At 43.8% G+C, this 16,232-nt stretch overlaps 1 protein-coding gene across 2 annotated transcripts in view; it reads right to left on the bottom strand.

The window, feature by feature from the left end:
- The window catches only part of ITGA1 (integrin subunit alpha 1), a 203,102-nt gene that overhangs the window by 66,045 nt on the left and 120,825 nt on the right, over nt 1–16,232 (bottom strand). For both annotated transcript variants that reach the window (XM_075541021.1, XM_075541022.1), the window contains exons 9-11: nt 5,728–5,893; nt 1,763–1,836; nt 779–923 (exon numbers count right to left, since the gene is read on the bottom strand). In XM_075541021.1, coding sequence (XP_075397136.1) covers nt 779–923; nt 1,763–1,836; nt 5,728–5,893 — 385 coding nt within the window. The remainder of the gene's footprint in view (nt 1–778; nt 924–1,762; nt 1,837–5,727; nt 5,894–16,232) is intronic.

The following is a 16,232-nucleotide window of genomic DNA, read 5'->3' as shown; positions in this document are numbered from 1 at the left end:
AGATAAGATGACCGTATAGCCCTGGGTTTCAGTTCAGTATTTCTCTGATTGTGAACAAAGCTACTCAAGGTGAACCAGCAGATCAGAAAGAACTCAAACATTGGCTTTCCAAGATTAGGACTCAGACAAGCAATCCATTTTGGTGATTGATTTTTAGAGGCATTGAGGCACCTAGTCAGCAGGATATAAGCAGAGTCAAGCTTTCTTTTTCTTCTCTTATTTCCTAACTACCTGGTCCAGTGCTTTTCTCAAGATCAAAGGGAATATGAGGCTCAGAGAGAGATCCGAAAGTGCATGGATCAGCCTCCATCATCTCCTGAGCGACATAACCCCTCTTAGCGGAAATAACCTCCACACCCTAAAACCTTGACCAGCTAAGGCTGCTCAAATTCCCGAAAACAGTCCTATCAAATCCTGAGCACTGAGAAGTTTCCTCTCTATCAGGGACCTTCCACGTGGTTGGGTCCCTGTGTCAGTAATGCAAGTATTTCTAAAGATCAGCACAGCAGCAATAATAAACAAAACACACAACCACTTCCTACGGAGCTTTGTGGGTCTAGTGGGTCACATGTTGGGCTGCAAACTGCAAGGTCAGCTGTTCAAAACCACCAGACTCTTCATGGGCCACAGATGAAGCTTTTACCCTCATGGAGATTGAGAGTCTCAGAAACCCACAGGAACAGTTCGAACCTGCCCAACAGGATGGCTCTGAGTCGGCATCCACTCGATGGCAGTGAGCTTGGTGGTCTGGGAGTTTGTCATCATACTCAAGCCTTACCTAAGTAAGAAGCAAGTGGCTCATTCTTTTTGGTCGCCTTAACATTGAAGGTCATGTTCTGGGGAATGATGAATTGATTATCCTTCTGCATGACGACTGTCCCATTCCAATCATAGGCTCCTACTGCTCCAAGCATGACCCAATCCTGACAATCAAATAGAGAAAGCATATCTCCTAAGCAACAGTCAGAGCAGGCATTTCTATACCATGAAGTATGGAGTAAGTACTGTTCAAAGTGGTTTTCATATAATACATCAGACAGTCATTATGATAATCCTATAGGCTTCCAAAGACCATTACAGTCACCTCCTCCCCCCACTTCTTTTTTAACAAAAAGCAATGCTCTTGCTACTCAGGCAATGGCAGAGGGAAATATTCCTAGTCCCCTGCAAGAACCGACCTCTCCTCTCTCCCATCTTCACGTTCATATTAATTGCCTGGAGTTGTGTGCAGAATAGAGATCCTCCTCCATAGGGTTTCCACGCTTGGACCTTTTAGAAGCAGGTCCCCAGTTCTGGGTGGGCTCGAACGGCTCCCCTTTTGTCCCCTAGTGGAGCACTTCACCATGTATGTCACCCATGTGCCCCATCAATGACACAGGATAAATTTCTTAAATTTGTATTTCAGCTTTACTCTGGGTACCAAGGACCGCAGGTCCTATGCATCCAGATCATGGATTTTAGCATGACCCTCGAATAGCTGGTAACTAAGAAAACCAAATATTTCACACCTTTATGCAGAACTTTGGGAGGACATAATGCCCATAAATCCATAAATCCTCACACTTATTAGTGCAATAGGTGCGATGGCATGTTTCCCTCACAAAGAGCTCTCGAAATGCCATTTTCCTATTTATATTAGAAAACATCATTCACTGCTCAAGCCATGTGTTGCCCAGCTGCGTTTGTAATACTGACACCTGGTGGTAGGAGAGAACACCTAGCCCAAAGCCATTTCACTTCCACCAAGTCCTGGTGAACGTACCTGTGAATAATGAGCACTGAAGCCAGTCTGAGACATTTCCATTTCGAATGAGGCTGCTGATTGATCAGCGGTAGCTACAAAACAGGAAAATCATCATGAGCCACAAGCCAGGTTCTTGAGCACATTGCTGACGTCTAGTAGACAGGGACTTGGCCTGGTGTACAGTCTTAATCCACCCAAACTTCTAATGTCCCTAAGGGCTCACATGTTTCCCTACAAAGTCCCTATGAGGGGCTGGGGCGAGGTCAGAGAGGGGAATGGAAGGCCACGGCCACGTGCATATCAGAGTTCTGCTTGCTCTTGTCTTCACATTTGCTGGAAGGACTCCGAGGTCTCCATGCAGGTTGTTTTTCTTATATTGTGGCAGGCTTGTGGATCCTATGGTGCTTTGCATGCAAGAGGTTAGAGGTTCAGTGCTGTATAAAACCACTGGACCACCCTGGAGACCCAGCTGAGACTTTGGACTAAACTTATCTAATAGGTTATGAGGCTGAAAACATTCCACCCACAGATTGATGAGCTTATTTGGCCTCTCCCAACCCCATTCCATTTCAGGCTTGGTTGGGATCCTCGAGGAATTCCATTAGGTGGTAAAAAGGTTAGAGAGTTGGGTTGTAGTTGCCCTGGTAGCTCTCTGTGGGACTGTGTTTTATATCAGAGGAAGCTTTTAGACCGGGGCTATATGTACATGTATGTACACATGGATGCTCAATTTAAATATTTGCCACCCATTTTAAAACTACTGACATGTAGAGATGACCTGAAGTTTTCAATGGAAGTCTTCTCTCTAGAATGACTTTCAAAATATGCACAACTACAAAGCCACAAACTCATCGGGGAATTGAAAAGAATGTTAATTTATTTGAATCCGGTAAGGCATTGCTGATTTCTTTGGCCTTGCAGATAAGTTAAAAATAGTGCATGATTTTAAGAATGCAAGTCTGACTTCTCACTGAGGTCTGAGAATCATCTGTCCCTGTGGGGTGAGGCAAGTGAAGACAGTTTGTCCTGAGCTACTAATCAAGGGGTTTAGAGTTTGGACCCAACCAGAGGTGCCACAGGAGAAAGGCCTGGTGATCTGCTTCTATAAAGATTAAATTCAAGAAGACTACACAGGACTGCCATGAGTCATGGTCAACTCAATGGCAATGGGTTGAGTTTTGTGTGTGTGTGTGTGTGTGTGTTTACTAGCATGCTTTTATTGAAAAATACTTTGGAAATGCCATTTTATAGAATGAGATTAAACAGGTTAAATGCTCTTTAAGTTAAATGACCAAGCTATGCTTTAATTTAGACATATGTAAATCTAAAATGCTTGTGGGCGATTTTTCAGGCATCTTTCAAGGCTAGCAATAAAGATGCTAACAGCTGTCACCAAGAAGCTACAGGAAGCACCTCATCCACTCAGACTCAGGTGCTGCTACATTCTGCTGAGAGCAGAGAGGAGGCAGTCTGTCTGCTGAGTCAGTATGACGGTAAGGTAAGAGCCCCTCCTCAACACCTCCCCCAACTGTTCCTGGTTTCTGGGACAATGGCAGACCCTTGTTTAGGATTCTGAGCACCACTCCCAATGCATGGTAAGCCAGGGAGACCATTTCTGGAGTAGAACTGAGCCCCCGGGGGTTCTTAGCAGTCACCCCAGTTTCTTAGCATCCAGGGCCACTCGACAGGGTACGGTGCCACCCTGCTGCACATGGGGTTGCCATGAATCAGAATCAACTCCACAGAAGTCAGTACAAACATGCCATATGTTTCCATTCCATTTTTCCATGAATCCTTGAAGCTCCCTCATATATACTAATTGGAGGTAGAGGTGTGTCCAGTAGTAAGGAAGTGAACCCTTTTCTGAGCTGAAAAAACATCAGATGGAATCTCCTCCAAAAGTGTTCTCAGTTAACCCTGGAAAGGTGGCAACAAAATCACGAAGACATTTTTCCACTGTGGCATTTCTAATGAAAAAAAAACCAACAAAACATTTATTTTAAAACATAGACGCACCTGAGAGTGTCTGGGCACTACAGTGGGCTAACTGTAAGGCATGTTATAGCGAGGCTGGGAAAAGTGTGAAAATGTTATTTAAGGCAAGTTGATCTCCTCTCCCCCCACGGCGGGGAGGGGATTTCCTTCCGTCACTCACCTGAGGTTTTGAAAGGAGGCTGTACAATATGGAGCTATCCAATATTATTAGGTAATCTTTGTTCTTTTGAAGGGTCTTTACAGGCTGTTTCTATCATCTGTTGGCTCATGCTATTAAAAATTTAAAATGCACTGTGTTTTGGAAGATCTCATATGTATTTTCCTTAAACCCAGCCAAGTTCATTATCTAGTAAACTATCGAGAGACGAAAGCCACTTAAAAGTGACTTGTCCACAGATCACAGGACAGCTGGGTTCTTCAGGAGCAGCTGCAACTTCACATGGCTCAACAATTTGAGTGCTGTGTTTCCAAAGGCAGAGGGAAAAGGCACCAGAGCCAAGGGAGCCAGCCAATTCAGTGTGGTCCTCAGCATCTCTAAATCAAACTTTATATTCTCCAGGTGCAACTTAGCCATGAAATCCACAGGCTAAGCCAAAGCCAGCTCTTTGGAACTGGAAGAGAAAAATGAGGACTGGAAGCGACGATAAACGATGAGAATGTACTGCATGTACCAGTCCCAAACCTAACCTACTGCATGCAAGTGGATCCCCGCTCCTGCAGACCCCGCAGCTGCAGCGAAGAACTGCTCCCCGGGATTTCCTCGGCTAGCGTCTCCACAGAAGGAAATCTCCAGGCTTTTCTTCAACAGAACTACTGGGTGCAGTAGCTCTACCGCCCTCTCGGTTAGTCATCTACTGTGAATGGTTTCTGCCCCATGAAAAGGGTATCTCACAAAACGTAGATTTCATTTTTAGATTGTGTGTGTGTTTGTGTGTGAAAAAGAAAAAATTATTCTCATGGATCACTGTCAAAAAAACGCTGAAAGCCATTCTTCTGTGTCGCTTTCTTTCATTTCTATACTTCACATTTTAGTAGTCTGTGCCTGGGAACCACTTTTTTCCCCTGGCAACTCCAGGACAATGAGCCATCTTTTCCGCCAGCTTTGCCTCCTTCTGTTTTACATCTTTGCTTCTTACTATTGGGTCCGATCAGAGAGACTGTGAGAAGCTGGTTTGCATTTCTATCTTTAAGTTGCGAAACCCAGCATTGGTCAGTGCATCTCCACCAGGTCAAAGCGTGAACTGGATTCAAAAGGAGCACAAAGTCGATGCATCTCTCTGGCCAGTTCTCCCGACAGGATGGGAAAGGGGGCGTGGCCCATGAGATTCCAGCACTCAAAAACTACAAGGAGACTGTGCCAGCTTGTCTGGAATACCAGCTCCAAAGAATCGTTGTCAGGAAAAGTCCAGTCCCAAAGCCATTTGTTCCTAGAAATCCCTCCCTAAGGAAATGGGAGGCTGCCAGGTTTCATCACCCTGAATAGCTAGTTGTCATTTAAAAATCAAAGGGAAAAGTCTGTAAAGCAGTAGAATGGTTAAAAAAAACACACACAGAATGAACTGCAAAATGTGGAGAAAATAAAATGACTCAGATGCTCTTTCCTAAAGACACTGCCACAGAAGCCAAGAAAGAAACAAAGCAACAAACACCATCAGGGACCTAGCACTAGGGTCTTCGATTTCGAAGCCTGGTTCATGGAAAAGGAACACAACACAGGAGGGCATTTTTTGTCCTTGCACTTCAACATGGACCATTGTCAGCTCGCACATCAGCGCTGCTGTGGCCTTACAGAGAGAGCTTCCAGGGAGCACAGTGTTATATGAAATAGCCATCTCCATGACAGATTTGTATAAAGGGCCATTGTTCCGTGCTGGCTGTGGTTCAGGGTGAAAATGCATTAGCGATGTGATCAGAATAAATACTGAGAACCCGTTACATCGAGTTTGAATTATAGAGCGGACATACAGGACGAAGAGAAATAGTCATACCTTCCAGGGCAAATATTCTTTCTCCCAGAGCTTCAACAATAGTGACTAGGGCCAATTCATCAGACACGTTGAAGAAATGCTTTTCTGTGGGATCGCTTGCAATTGATTTTATTTCCTCCACAAGTTTCTCGGTGCTTCGATTTCCTCGGTTATAGCTGCCAAGAATCTAAGACACAGCAAAAATGGCAAGGATATATTTTAAATTCTCAGTGCTAAATAAGGACCTTAGTCCAATAAGAGAGTGTATAGTACTCTAGTATAATGCAATTTTTATGTACTCCCACGATCTTGGAAAAGCACCAGTAGACTCCCTGGTATTAACTGCTGCATAAACACTGCAATTGGTTTAGGAAAATAAGAAGAGTAATTTTGTACATGTGCAAAAGTTCTCCTCTTGCATTCCTGAACTCCTGTTTATTAACAGCTGTTCCTGTAAAATCTGACAGTTCAGAAATAACATTGAATGTCTTTGATATTATTCCAGGAGGTGACATCACCCTTTGTTGGCATAAGCAGTTAGGAAGGGAGACACTTACTCTTTCAGAGGGCAGTTCTTCCAGCAAACCTCAGCAATGGGGAGTTCCAGGCAAACATTTGAAAAACCGATATTGGGCTCAGTAGTAACTAATCTAGAAAATGCATAATTGGGACATTCCTCTTGGAAAGAAAAAGCTAAAGACACTCTTTGGAAAGCTTTTCAATATTTAGAATTGATTTTCCAGTAGGATGTCCTGACTTTAGGTAAAAGGGGCTACAGAAGGACTTTAAAAGTCCCAGCAGACTACAATAATTCAATTTCTGGCTAATTTGCTGAAAACCAAATGCTGATAGCTGCTAGGGATCATACTGGATCAGAGACCACTGGCACTTCTCCCACTGAGCTGAGTGAGGTGGGAAGGAATGAGTGCAAAAGACAGAGGAGGAGTGTGCAGAGAGGCAGTGAAAACCCAAGGGCCACTTGCTGTTATTATATTTCACAAATACTTTGTCATATTTTTAAAATATTTTTTAAAAGTTCTTCTTAAACTGGAACATCTCATCGCATCTGGAATGTCCACAACCAGAGTAAACATGGAAAAAGCTGGAGCGATTCCAAGCACTTGTGGCTTCGTCAACCTTTTGCTCTCGACGTGGGGTTCCTCTCAGAACACACTGCACTGCTGGGCTCTCTGTCTACCGCAGCTTTGATATATATGATTTCCTTGTAGATTGTCACCTATTCTGCTTTTGAGTGCAGCCTTCAGCTCCTCAATGAATTTTCAAATTTATCCTATAGTTCACAGAACACCCTGAACTGAAAAATCACCATCTTCCTTTCCGTTTCCTCCTTACCATATTCTAGATTCATTATCAGGTTGACAGAGTACCTTCCACTTCGTTAAAATTCAGATAAGAAAGAGCTGTAAAGTCTTTGGACCATGCATAATGCTTATTTAGGATGTGACTATTTTCAGACACAGTGCAATGTATAAGAGGACATAGACAGATGGATATCGTTCAATGGAGAAAATGCCCGTGGCATTTTTCATTTTATTTTTTTAAGTTTTATCGGCATATAATTCACATAACATACAATTCAATTACATTAAAAAGAGTTGTAGAATCATCATTACAATCAATTTTAGAACATCTTTCTCCTTCCTCAACTTACAGTTATTAGCTCCCCATTTCTCCCCAACCTACCTTGCCTTAACCCCAAGAAACCATTAATCCAGTCACTATGTCTATAGATGTACAATCCTCGGTTTCATATACCGAAAAAGAAAAGAAAGATAAACAGACAATGGGAGTTTTGTTGGGTTGGAGGTCATGAAGTTGATTCTGACTTATAGTAAGTCTGTGTCACAGAGTAGAAGTGTTTCATGGGATTTTCTTAACTGTAATGTTTACAGAAACAAATCATCAGGTCTTTTCTTCTGTGGGACCTTTGAGTGGGTTGAATTGTCAGTCTTTAGATAGCAACTGAGCACTTCAAGTCCCCAGAAGCCCCCCAGGGAGAAAGGGAAGGCTAACTGCTCCCACGAAGATTTAAAGCCTCAGAAAGGCTCTACAAGGTCACCAGAGTTCTATTCTATAATTACCCACCAAACCACTCATTCACTCACTCGCTGCCATCAGGGCAATGCCAACTCAAAGTGCTCCTTTAGGACAAGGTAGAACTGCTCCTGTGAGTTTCTGAAACTGCAGCTCGCTAAAGACTGTTTACAAAAGTAGAAACGCCCCTCCTTTCCCCAAGAGTGGTTGGTGACATGCGATAACAGCCCTATGCGTCATGGTTAAGCTTCCAGGGCTCACAGTAAGCCAGACCAGATGTCCTCAAATCAATCATTACTCTTCTTTACCCTTTGAGTTTCAGGGTAGAACTGCACCCAATAGCATTTTCAATGACAGTGGGCTTTGAGATGTAGATTGCTAGGCTTTTTTTTTTTGCTAAGGTGTCCCTGGGTCTGTAAGAAAATATGAAACAAAAGACATCCCAGGAGTTGCTGAGACCCACATAGTTTTCAACTATGTTGTGTTATCAATGAAAATACCTATAGGAAATAATGCATTTTGTGGCTTCATTCAAGAGTTTGATAGCTTGTAGAAACATTAATTTCTAGAAGATAGAAAAGACACAAAATAAGACTTCTAAATTGTTCCCAATCCCATTCAATATAAAGAAGTTTCATTAAATACAAATACACCAGGCCTGGACATTTGGTATTTTAAAATAGTTACCAGAAGTGTACATTTATAATTGATGATCCCATTGAGACAATGGTCAAAAGTAAAGTCTATAATTTACTTACAGATAGGACAGTATCTTTTGTGTCTAAATAAATGAAATTTTTACTCCTCTTATTTTTATTTGAGCAGTACACCTGTCACATACTTCCCAGCCATTACACGCGAATATTAGATTCTGCATTCATCATGTCAGACCAGACTCTAGCATCATGTCTAATACCCTAAGTGATGGAAGCAGAGGCCCCGTGAAAGCCTCAGAACAGCTCAGCACCTTCATCCGATCTGAAGCTGGTGCAGGGCTACTCTTAAATACCGTGCCTGCCCCCCACCAAATGCATCTTCTTCTGTTCAAGACCAAATGTTGGGCAAACAGGATGGAATAGAAGGACTACTTTGTGAGAAACGAACACTAAGGGAAACAGAACTGGGACTTCTTCCCTGACTGGTACGGAGGGAATCTGGAGACTAGTATTCCATGGCAGGAAGACCACCACTCTGGTAGCTGGAGATATAATCCAAGTACATGTTCCTGCGGTAGTCTCTCATTTCCCAGCTTCTCCCCTTAAAGTGGTGCTGCGGGAGCACATGGTCGATTCTGTCTCTGTATAGAAGCAGTTGTTCCTATTTGCTCTATTTCCACCCGCAGCAGCATCCAATCCCTCTCCTACCTTCCTCCAATAGCAGATGGGCTTAGAGGGACTTTATTCCCCATGCCTGGATTTGTTAGGTAGCTCACATAGGGACTGGGGCATCCATTGCACATGCTCAGAGGTTCAAGCTTCTGGCCAGAAAGGGATGATACACCTAGGTGGGCGTGACACCTGGATTGGCCCATCTAAGCCAGGTGAATTTCATTCAGTATTGTCAACCACACCTCCCAACAGGGTCCATGAAAAGGCCAGAGGTTTTGCTCTGGCGCTCTCTTTCCTAGTGGCTGCTACAAAATGCACCACAGCCAGTCTGTGGTCAGGAGCGGCCAGGCTGCAGTCCCACAACTGTGCTGCGGACTCTGTCTGGCTCATGTTCCATTTACTGTAGAACCTGAAACTGGGATCACAAACCAGGCTTTGGTATGAATTCTTTCTTGCACACAGCCAAGGACCAAGGTATATCTCTCGCCCAAGAGATCTAACAGGTTCAATATGTTTACCATAAGCCTGAATTTTTTGGCTATATTAATTTGGTCATTAAATTTGCCTTGACAGCTTTCAATGTATAGAAAATGACCACTTTGCCCCTGTGGCTCTTTTTGAATTTTATCTATAAAACAAAAGGAGAAATTGTGGGATAAAAAAGACTTTCCCCCAGCTTTGTCTCCCCCCAAAGATATGCCAAACATTAGCGACTGCTTAGAGATATTCTCCCTGAAGGCATTCAGACTGCTGTCTGGTTCATTGTCGGTAGAGTTCACACCCTACTGATAATGGTTTCCGTGGAGAGCCAGAAAACAGGTCAAATCTGCTAGGTGACATCCAAAGTTAGTCTGCCATCCTATATCTAGGATCTGCCCAACTTGTCACACATCTACCTTAATCCTCCCTCTGCCTATGGCATGTGTACCCTTAGGTTGTCCCCCTCCCATTACCGATAGTGCCGCCCCTTCCTGCCACATATGTCTTTACCTGTAATTAGGGGGCTTACATGCCCCAAGATATATAAGCCTTGGTTACTAATGAAAAGCACTCTCCCTCGCCCTGGCTTTCCCCGTTCTTGCTCCCCTGTGCCCTTTCCCCTTTCCCTTCCTCCCTCTCTCCTGCCCTCCAGTCTCTCTCTCCACGTGGACCACTAAGTGAGGCTGAGGTGAGCATGCTACCATGAAATGTGTCTGACTCCATTATTTCAATCTCTCCTCTATCTCCCATGCTCTCCATGACTTTACCATAATCTTCACTTATTATCACTGTACAATTGTGCCTATTGAACCCATGATTAGCTGTAGGGGGGTGGCCTTCCCCGACAGATACTGGATCATGTCCAGCATGAAGGGACCTCCAGAAATACCTAAAATTAGTCTTCATTTGCGGAAGAACAAAGAGGGAATGATTTTCAACAAAAAAAACCGTATTTCCTAGTGCCACAAAGTAAAAATAATTGCTTCACTGGTAAAACGGAATCTGAATTGGAAAAAAGAAAACAAAACAAGATTTCCTAAGTAAAACATCTCTACACATGTTTATTTACTCCACATCAAAGAAGAACTTGATAATAAGTCACTGTTACGACCAAGAAAGAAATTTAGGATTTTATAAAGATTGATGCAGCAATAGACTTGGACTTCTTTTGGAGCAGAGAGTAGGAAAAGGGTGGGGTATCACCTAAGAGCCCAACGGAAGCAAGCATAATGATAGAAAGGCAGTGCTTCTTGAATAGGTAGCCACCTATAATGCACAACACAGAAGTCACCCAAAAGGAAGAAGTCACGAGTAGATACATCCTTTCCAATGGGGTTGCCTAACCTTGTTAAAGTTGATGATGACTCATCTGATTCACAGTCTTTGTCTACAGTGCCCTGCTGTCCGTCTGTACACTGGCTGGGAAAGGGGACAATTACAGAATATCTGACCTCTACTTGTCTGAGACAAACTGGGAATGCATGGTTTTGTATATGGAAGAGGCTAGCCATACATTCAAATGTTGTGACTATCATTTGGACAGTATCTCTGATTTAAAGTGGGACCATCCCATATCCTTCTCAACAACATGGGGGATCAAATTAGATGGTAGAGAGGTAATACAATAAATGTAATGACAAATACTTGACAAAAATAGAAGAAACAGCAAGAGGAAGGCGAGAACTCCCTCACCCCAAAACAAAAAAGAAAATACCGCAGCCAGAAGCCATCCTGTTAGGGCCAAGTTACCTTGGTTAGGACACGCGGTGGGCGGTCAGACATTGTTCCAGGACACTCCTAGCGGAATCTCTTTTTCTTTCCTTTCCTTGATATAAAGCGCCCTTTACTGTGCACGCGTTTAACAAGGAAGCCACACTGGCGGACTGCTGGAAAACCACTCTATGTAATAGCTGCTCATTACTTAATACGAACAATACTACTGGTCGAGCAACGGGTTCCGTGCCGGCTGCTAACTGCAAGGTTGGCAGTTCAATCCGATCAGTCATCTGGGAGACAAAATTCAAGCTACCTGTTCCTGTAAAAATTTAGTCTCAGGAACTCAAAGGAGCAGTTTTTCCTTGTTCCATAGGGTCGTTGTGTGTCAGAATCTATTAGGTGGCCATGGGTAGGGGTTTTGTAAAATAAAAAGATTGCATTGAAACATTTTTGGCTGAAGTCTTGAAGTTCTGAATGTTTTGCTCCGTCACTTAATGAAAAAAATTAATAGGACAGAGAAGGCTCCTCTTGCCCCACATTGAAGATACAAACTATGGGATTCATAGAATTGAGGGATTTGCAAGAGAAGGCTGGATACAGATGGGGTTGAGAAACGGAGGTTCGAATTTACACTAAGGAGGGAATCACTGAGCATTTCTGAGTGAAAGGACAGCCCAATTTGTCTCTAGCACCCGTTTTAGGTCTGAAATACTATAATTTTATGATCGGAAGAGTGCAAACTCCTTGCGTTAAGGATACTTGAAGAATACTTACTGAATGCCTAGTCTGCATGGTCCTAGGCGTTTTCACCGCCAGTATCTCATTGATCCTTCATCACTCACTCTCACACATGGATACACAACAAAGGCTACCGCCTTTTCCAGATGAAGATGCTCGAGTTCACGGAATTAAAAACTGTTCCGTGGACACAGTTAGCCAAACACCAAACCAAATTCACAACCACTGAGACAATGCGGACTCATAGCGGCCCCCTCTGGGTTCGGAGACTGTTAACAGCAGTAGAAATCCCACACTTGCTGCCGAGGAGCGGCCAGTAGATTTGAAGTACTGACCAAGTGGATTGCAGCCCAAGGCGTAACCACTGCACCGCCAGCGCTCCTTACGGTCAGAGTTAGTACCTGGCAAAAGCAGAATTGAGCACCAATCCTTCTGGCTCTAAAAGACAGCCGCCTTCTCTACCTTACCCTCCTCTTACTACTTCTCTCTTCTGGGTGCTGTGCAGACTATTACACATACAGAAACCTTGGTTGTGTCTTGGTGCTGGTGTCTCTTGACTGCAACTGAGAAGGGCGGGGCGGGAGGATTGCGGAACTCTCGAAGGAACATGTGGAGACCCGTGGTGACAGCCAGTCAGCACCGTCGAACTAACTGTCGCCGAAGGGAGGAGTGGGAGCCCAGGAAGGAGCAGCCCAGGGGAGCTGTCGCATGTTGAGCTAAGGTGTGGAGTCTGAAGACCTGGCCACCAGAAATGAACAGAACCAGTTTAGACCAACCCAGGTGTTACCATCTATAGCTACACTTAGTAATATGTTGTGAATGAAGGGACATGTGGCCCCATCACAACTTGTCCCCATTTAAATGGCAACTAGTTAGATATGAATCCTTTTACCCCTAACTTTTTTATCACCTCTTCTAAATGGAGGTTTTAATCTTTCTCAAACCAGCTTTTGCATTTCCTCTTGGGTATCAGGCTTCCATGCTGCCGCAATCTGGTTACTCCCAGGTAATTTTCCTTAGCGTGTGTCTAACTCAGTTGCAGACTCGCAATGAGCCGAGCCATGTAGCTTTGCTGTGCCTCGGCGATCCCCCTCTTAAGACAGAGAACTACGAGCTTCCCTACTCTCTCTAAATGCCAGAAGGAACCAAAAAAAGTACGCAGACATGTTGTTGTTGCTAGATGCTATCGGGTTGGTTCTGACCGATAGAGACAACAGAAGGAACCGCTGCCTGGTGCTGTGTCGTCCACACAATTGTCCCCGTGTTGAGTCCCTGATTGCAGCCGCTGGGCCAGTCCACCTCCTGGAGGTCCCTCCTTGTTGATGCTGCTAACACTGTCCTTCTCTTAGGACTGGCAGTTCCTGACGATATGTCCAAACAATGTAAGGCAAAACCTTGCCTGTCAGGAGCACTCTGCTCATAATTCTTCCAAGAGAGATTTGTTTGTCTGTTTAGAAGTCCCTGGTACTTTCAATATTCTTCGGCTGCACCACAATTCAAACACATCAATGCTTCCTTGGTCTTCTTTATTCAGTATTCAATGCCCAACGTTCACATGCATAGGAAGCAATGGAGAATACCATGGCTTGGGTCAGGAGCACCTTAGTCCTCAAAGTAACACCCTTGATCATCAATACTCTAAAAATGTGGTTGCAATTATAAAACTCTACTTCATATGATTGAAATATGGAATGATATGGTTTTTTATTTTGTTTTTAATCATTTTATTGGGGGCTCTTACAACTCTTATCACAATCCATGCATACATCCATTGTGTCAAGCATTTTGTACATTTGTTGCCCTCATCATTCTCAAAACATGATAGGATATGTTATATGTATTAAATTCCAGATAATAAAAAGAAAAGAAAAAGAGAAGCAGAGGAAAAAAGGGGAAACAATACTCTAGAGAGGTCTTATGCATCAGATTTGCCCATTGCAATGTGTCTTTTGATCTCTTGACTGCTGCTTCCATGAGCATTAATTGTGGAGCCAAGTAAGATGAGATATTGACAATTTCTACCTTTTCTCCATTCATTATGATGTTACCTACTGGCCCCGTTGTGAGGGTTTTGGTCTTCTTTATATTGAGTTTTAATCCATACTGAAGGCTGCTCTCCTTGATCTTCATCAGCAAGTGCCTCAAGCCCTCCTCACTTGCAGCAAGCAAGGTTGTGTCATCTGTCTATCACAGGTTGATAATAAACCTTTTCCCAATCCTGATGTTTCCTTTGTCTACATCTAATCCAGATTCTCGGGTGATCTTCTCAGCATACATATTGAGTAAGTAGAGTGAGAGGATATGACCCTAAAGCATACTTTTCCTTATTGTAAACTATGCAGTATACCCTTGTTCTGTTTGAACCGCCACTATATTTGGCCAAGGATTTCATTAACTCCCCCCTTAACTCACCCCCCCATGTGATGCTCCTCCTCTCAGGTGAGCGTGTGATGTTAGCTGGTCTTGATGATTTTGTGGTTCCTAGGAAGTCTGTAAGCTGGGTAGCCCACCCCTCTTCAGGGCAACAACTCCACCCTCCAGACTCTGGGTATTTGTCGTGCACTCTGGATTCTGCCCCTTTCGGAACACTGGCATGGTGATTCTCCTCCTTTGGCTTTGAGAGCTCCATTTTCATAGTCTAGCAGAATGGTAGACTTAAATATTGTTCTTGTCCTTTAAAACCCGTTCAACACTTTGCCTCTGGAATACTGCCCCCTCACCTTTGGGCAGTGGGTCTCCCCAGCTCCTTTAGTACTTGTAAATGGCAAAACTGAGTAGGTGAAGACCTGATTTTTTGAAACATAGAGGGCTGTGGTGCTAATCTTTGAATGCCCAGAGGATACAGCTCCCACACCTTGAGACCTCGGAGTCTGTGGCCTATCTTTTCTGACTAAGGCAACTCTGTTTTCTGCAGAGGTTTTAGCTTCTGCTTCCTGTTTTTATCTTCTGCTTCCTCATTCCTTGCTGTGCTAGGCTGAGTTGACTAGAGAAACACATTCAGAGACACTCATCTATGTGTAAGAAAGAACTTTTTATTAAGAAGCAATTGTATATTAGCAAAACATCCCAGCCCAGTACCTATCAAGTCCATAAGTCCAATACTAGTCCCTACGTCTAATATTAGTCCATAAACCCCTCTTCGGACTCATGCAACCACAAGCAATGATGCAAAATGGGGGAAGATCACTGGTCAGCAGGTGATAATTCTTGTGGATCTAGTGATGGCAGAGGCATTTCCAGGTCTCCAAGTGATTCGATGACAGGAAGAGAGAGGAAGTTCCCAGGATCCTCTTTATGAGGAGACCATGCCCACAAGGAGGCAACATCCGGCTGTGACCTGATAGGCTGGACTCTCACGGGTGTCGTGCTGGCACACAAGAAGCTATCACATGTGTCATGTCAGGCCCTCGGGCCTCGGCCCTCTTAGGCCAGCCTAGTCTCTTGCCTACTATGGCAAGTGCTATCAAGCTCTTTAGCCTTCTGATGAGTTCTCCAAGGGCCACCTGACTCCACCAGTAAGCAGCAGTTAAAAGGGCTCAACGTTCTTGCTTTGTGGATTGGCCACTGCACTACTTTGCACTGGTCTCCTGGTTCTATTGTCACTGCTCCTCGCTGTCTGTGTCATTTCTACTATTACAGCTCTCTGTCCTTCTAGGTTCTCACTCAAAGTGGCTCTGACATCCATAGTTTCATCAACAATTTATTCCAGGCAATTAGCGTTCGCTATTGAAAACAACAACAAACTTATCCCCTGCCATTGATCAATTCTGACTCAGTGACCCTCCCGAGAGTTTCAGAAGCTGTAAATCTTTACTGATGCAAATAGCTTCATTTTTCTCCCACAAAGTGGTTTCTGGGTTTGAACCACTAACCTTGTGACTAGCAGCCCAACACCTAACTCACAGTATCACCTCTGCCCATTACCCATTTCCAAAAGTGCTTCCCCATTTTAGGTTATCTATTAGAGCATCATCCCATCCCAGTACTAAATTCTCTCTTAGCTATCTGGTGCTACTATTATAGAAATACCAAAGTGCATGACTTTTGACGAACATCATTATCTCACACAATTTAGAAAGCTAGAAATCTAAATGCAGGACATTAGGTTAGGGAAAGAGGATTTATTTTCTCTGTTGGCTCTGGAATAAGGTCCTGGTCTCCTTTCAACATCTCTGGACCCAGCATTTCTTGTAGATGGCCATGTGTCTG

This window comes from Tenrec ecaudatus, chromosome 2 (assembly GCF_050624435.1).
Source record: "Tenrec ecaudatus isolate mTenEca1 chromosome 2, mTenEca1.hap1, whole genome shotgun sequence".
In the NCBI taxonomy this organism is placed as follows: Eukaryota; Metazoa; Chordata; class Mammalia; order Afrosoricida; family Tenrecidae; genus Tenrec; species Tenrec ecaudatus.
This window is presented reverse-complemented; position numbering and strand designations above follow the sequence as displayed.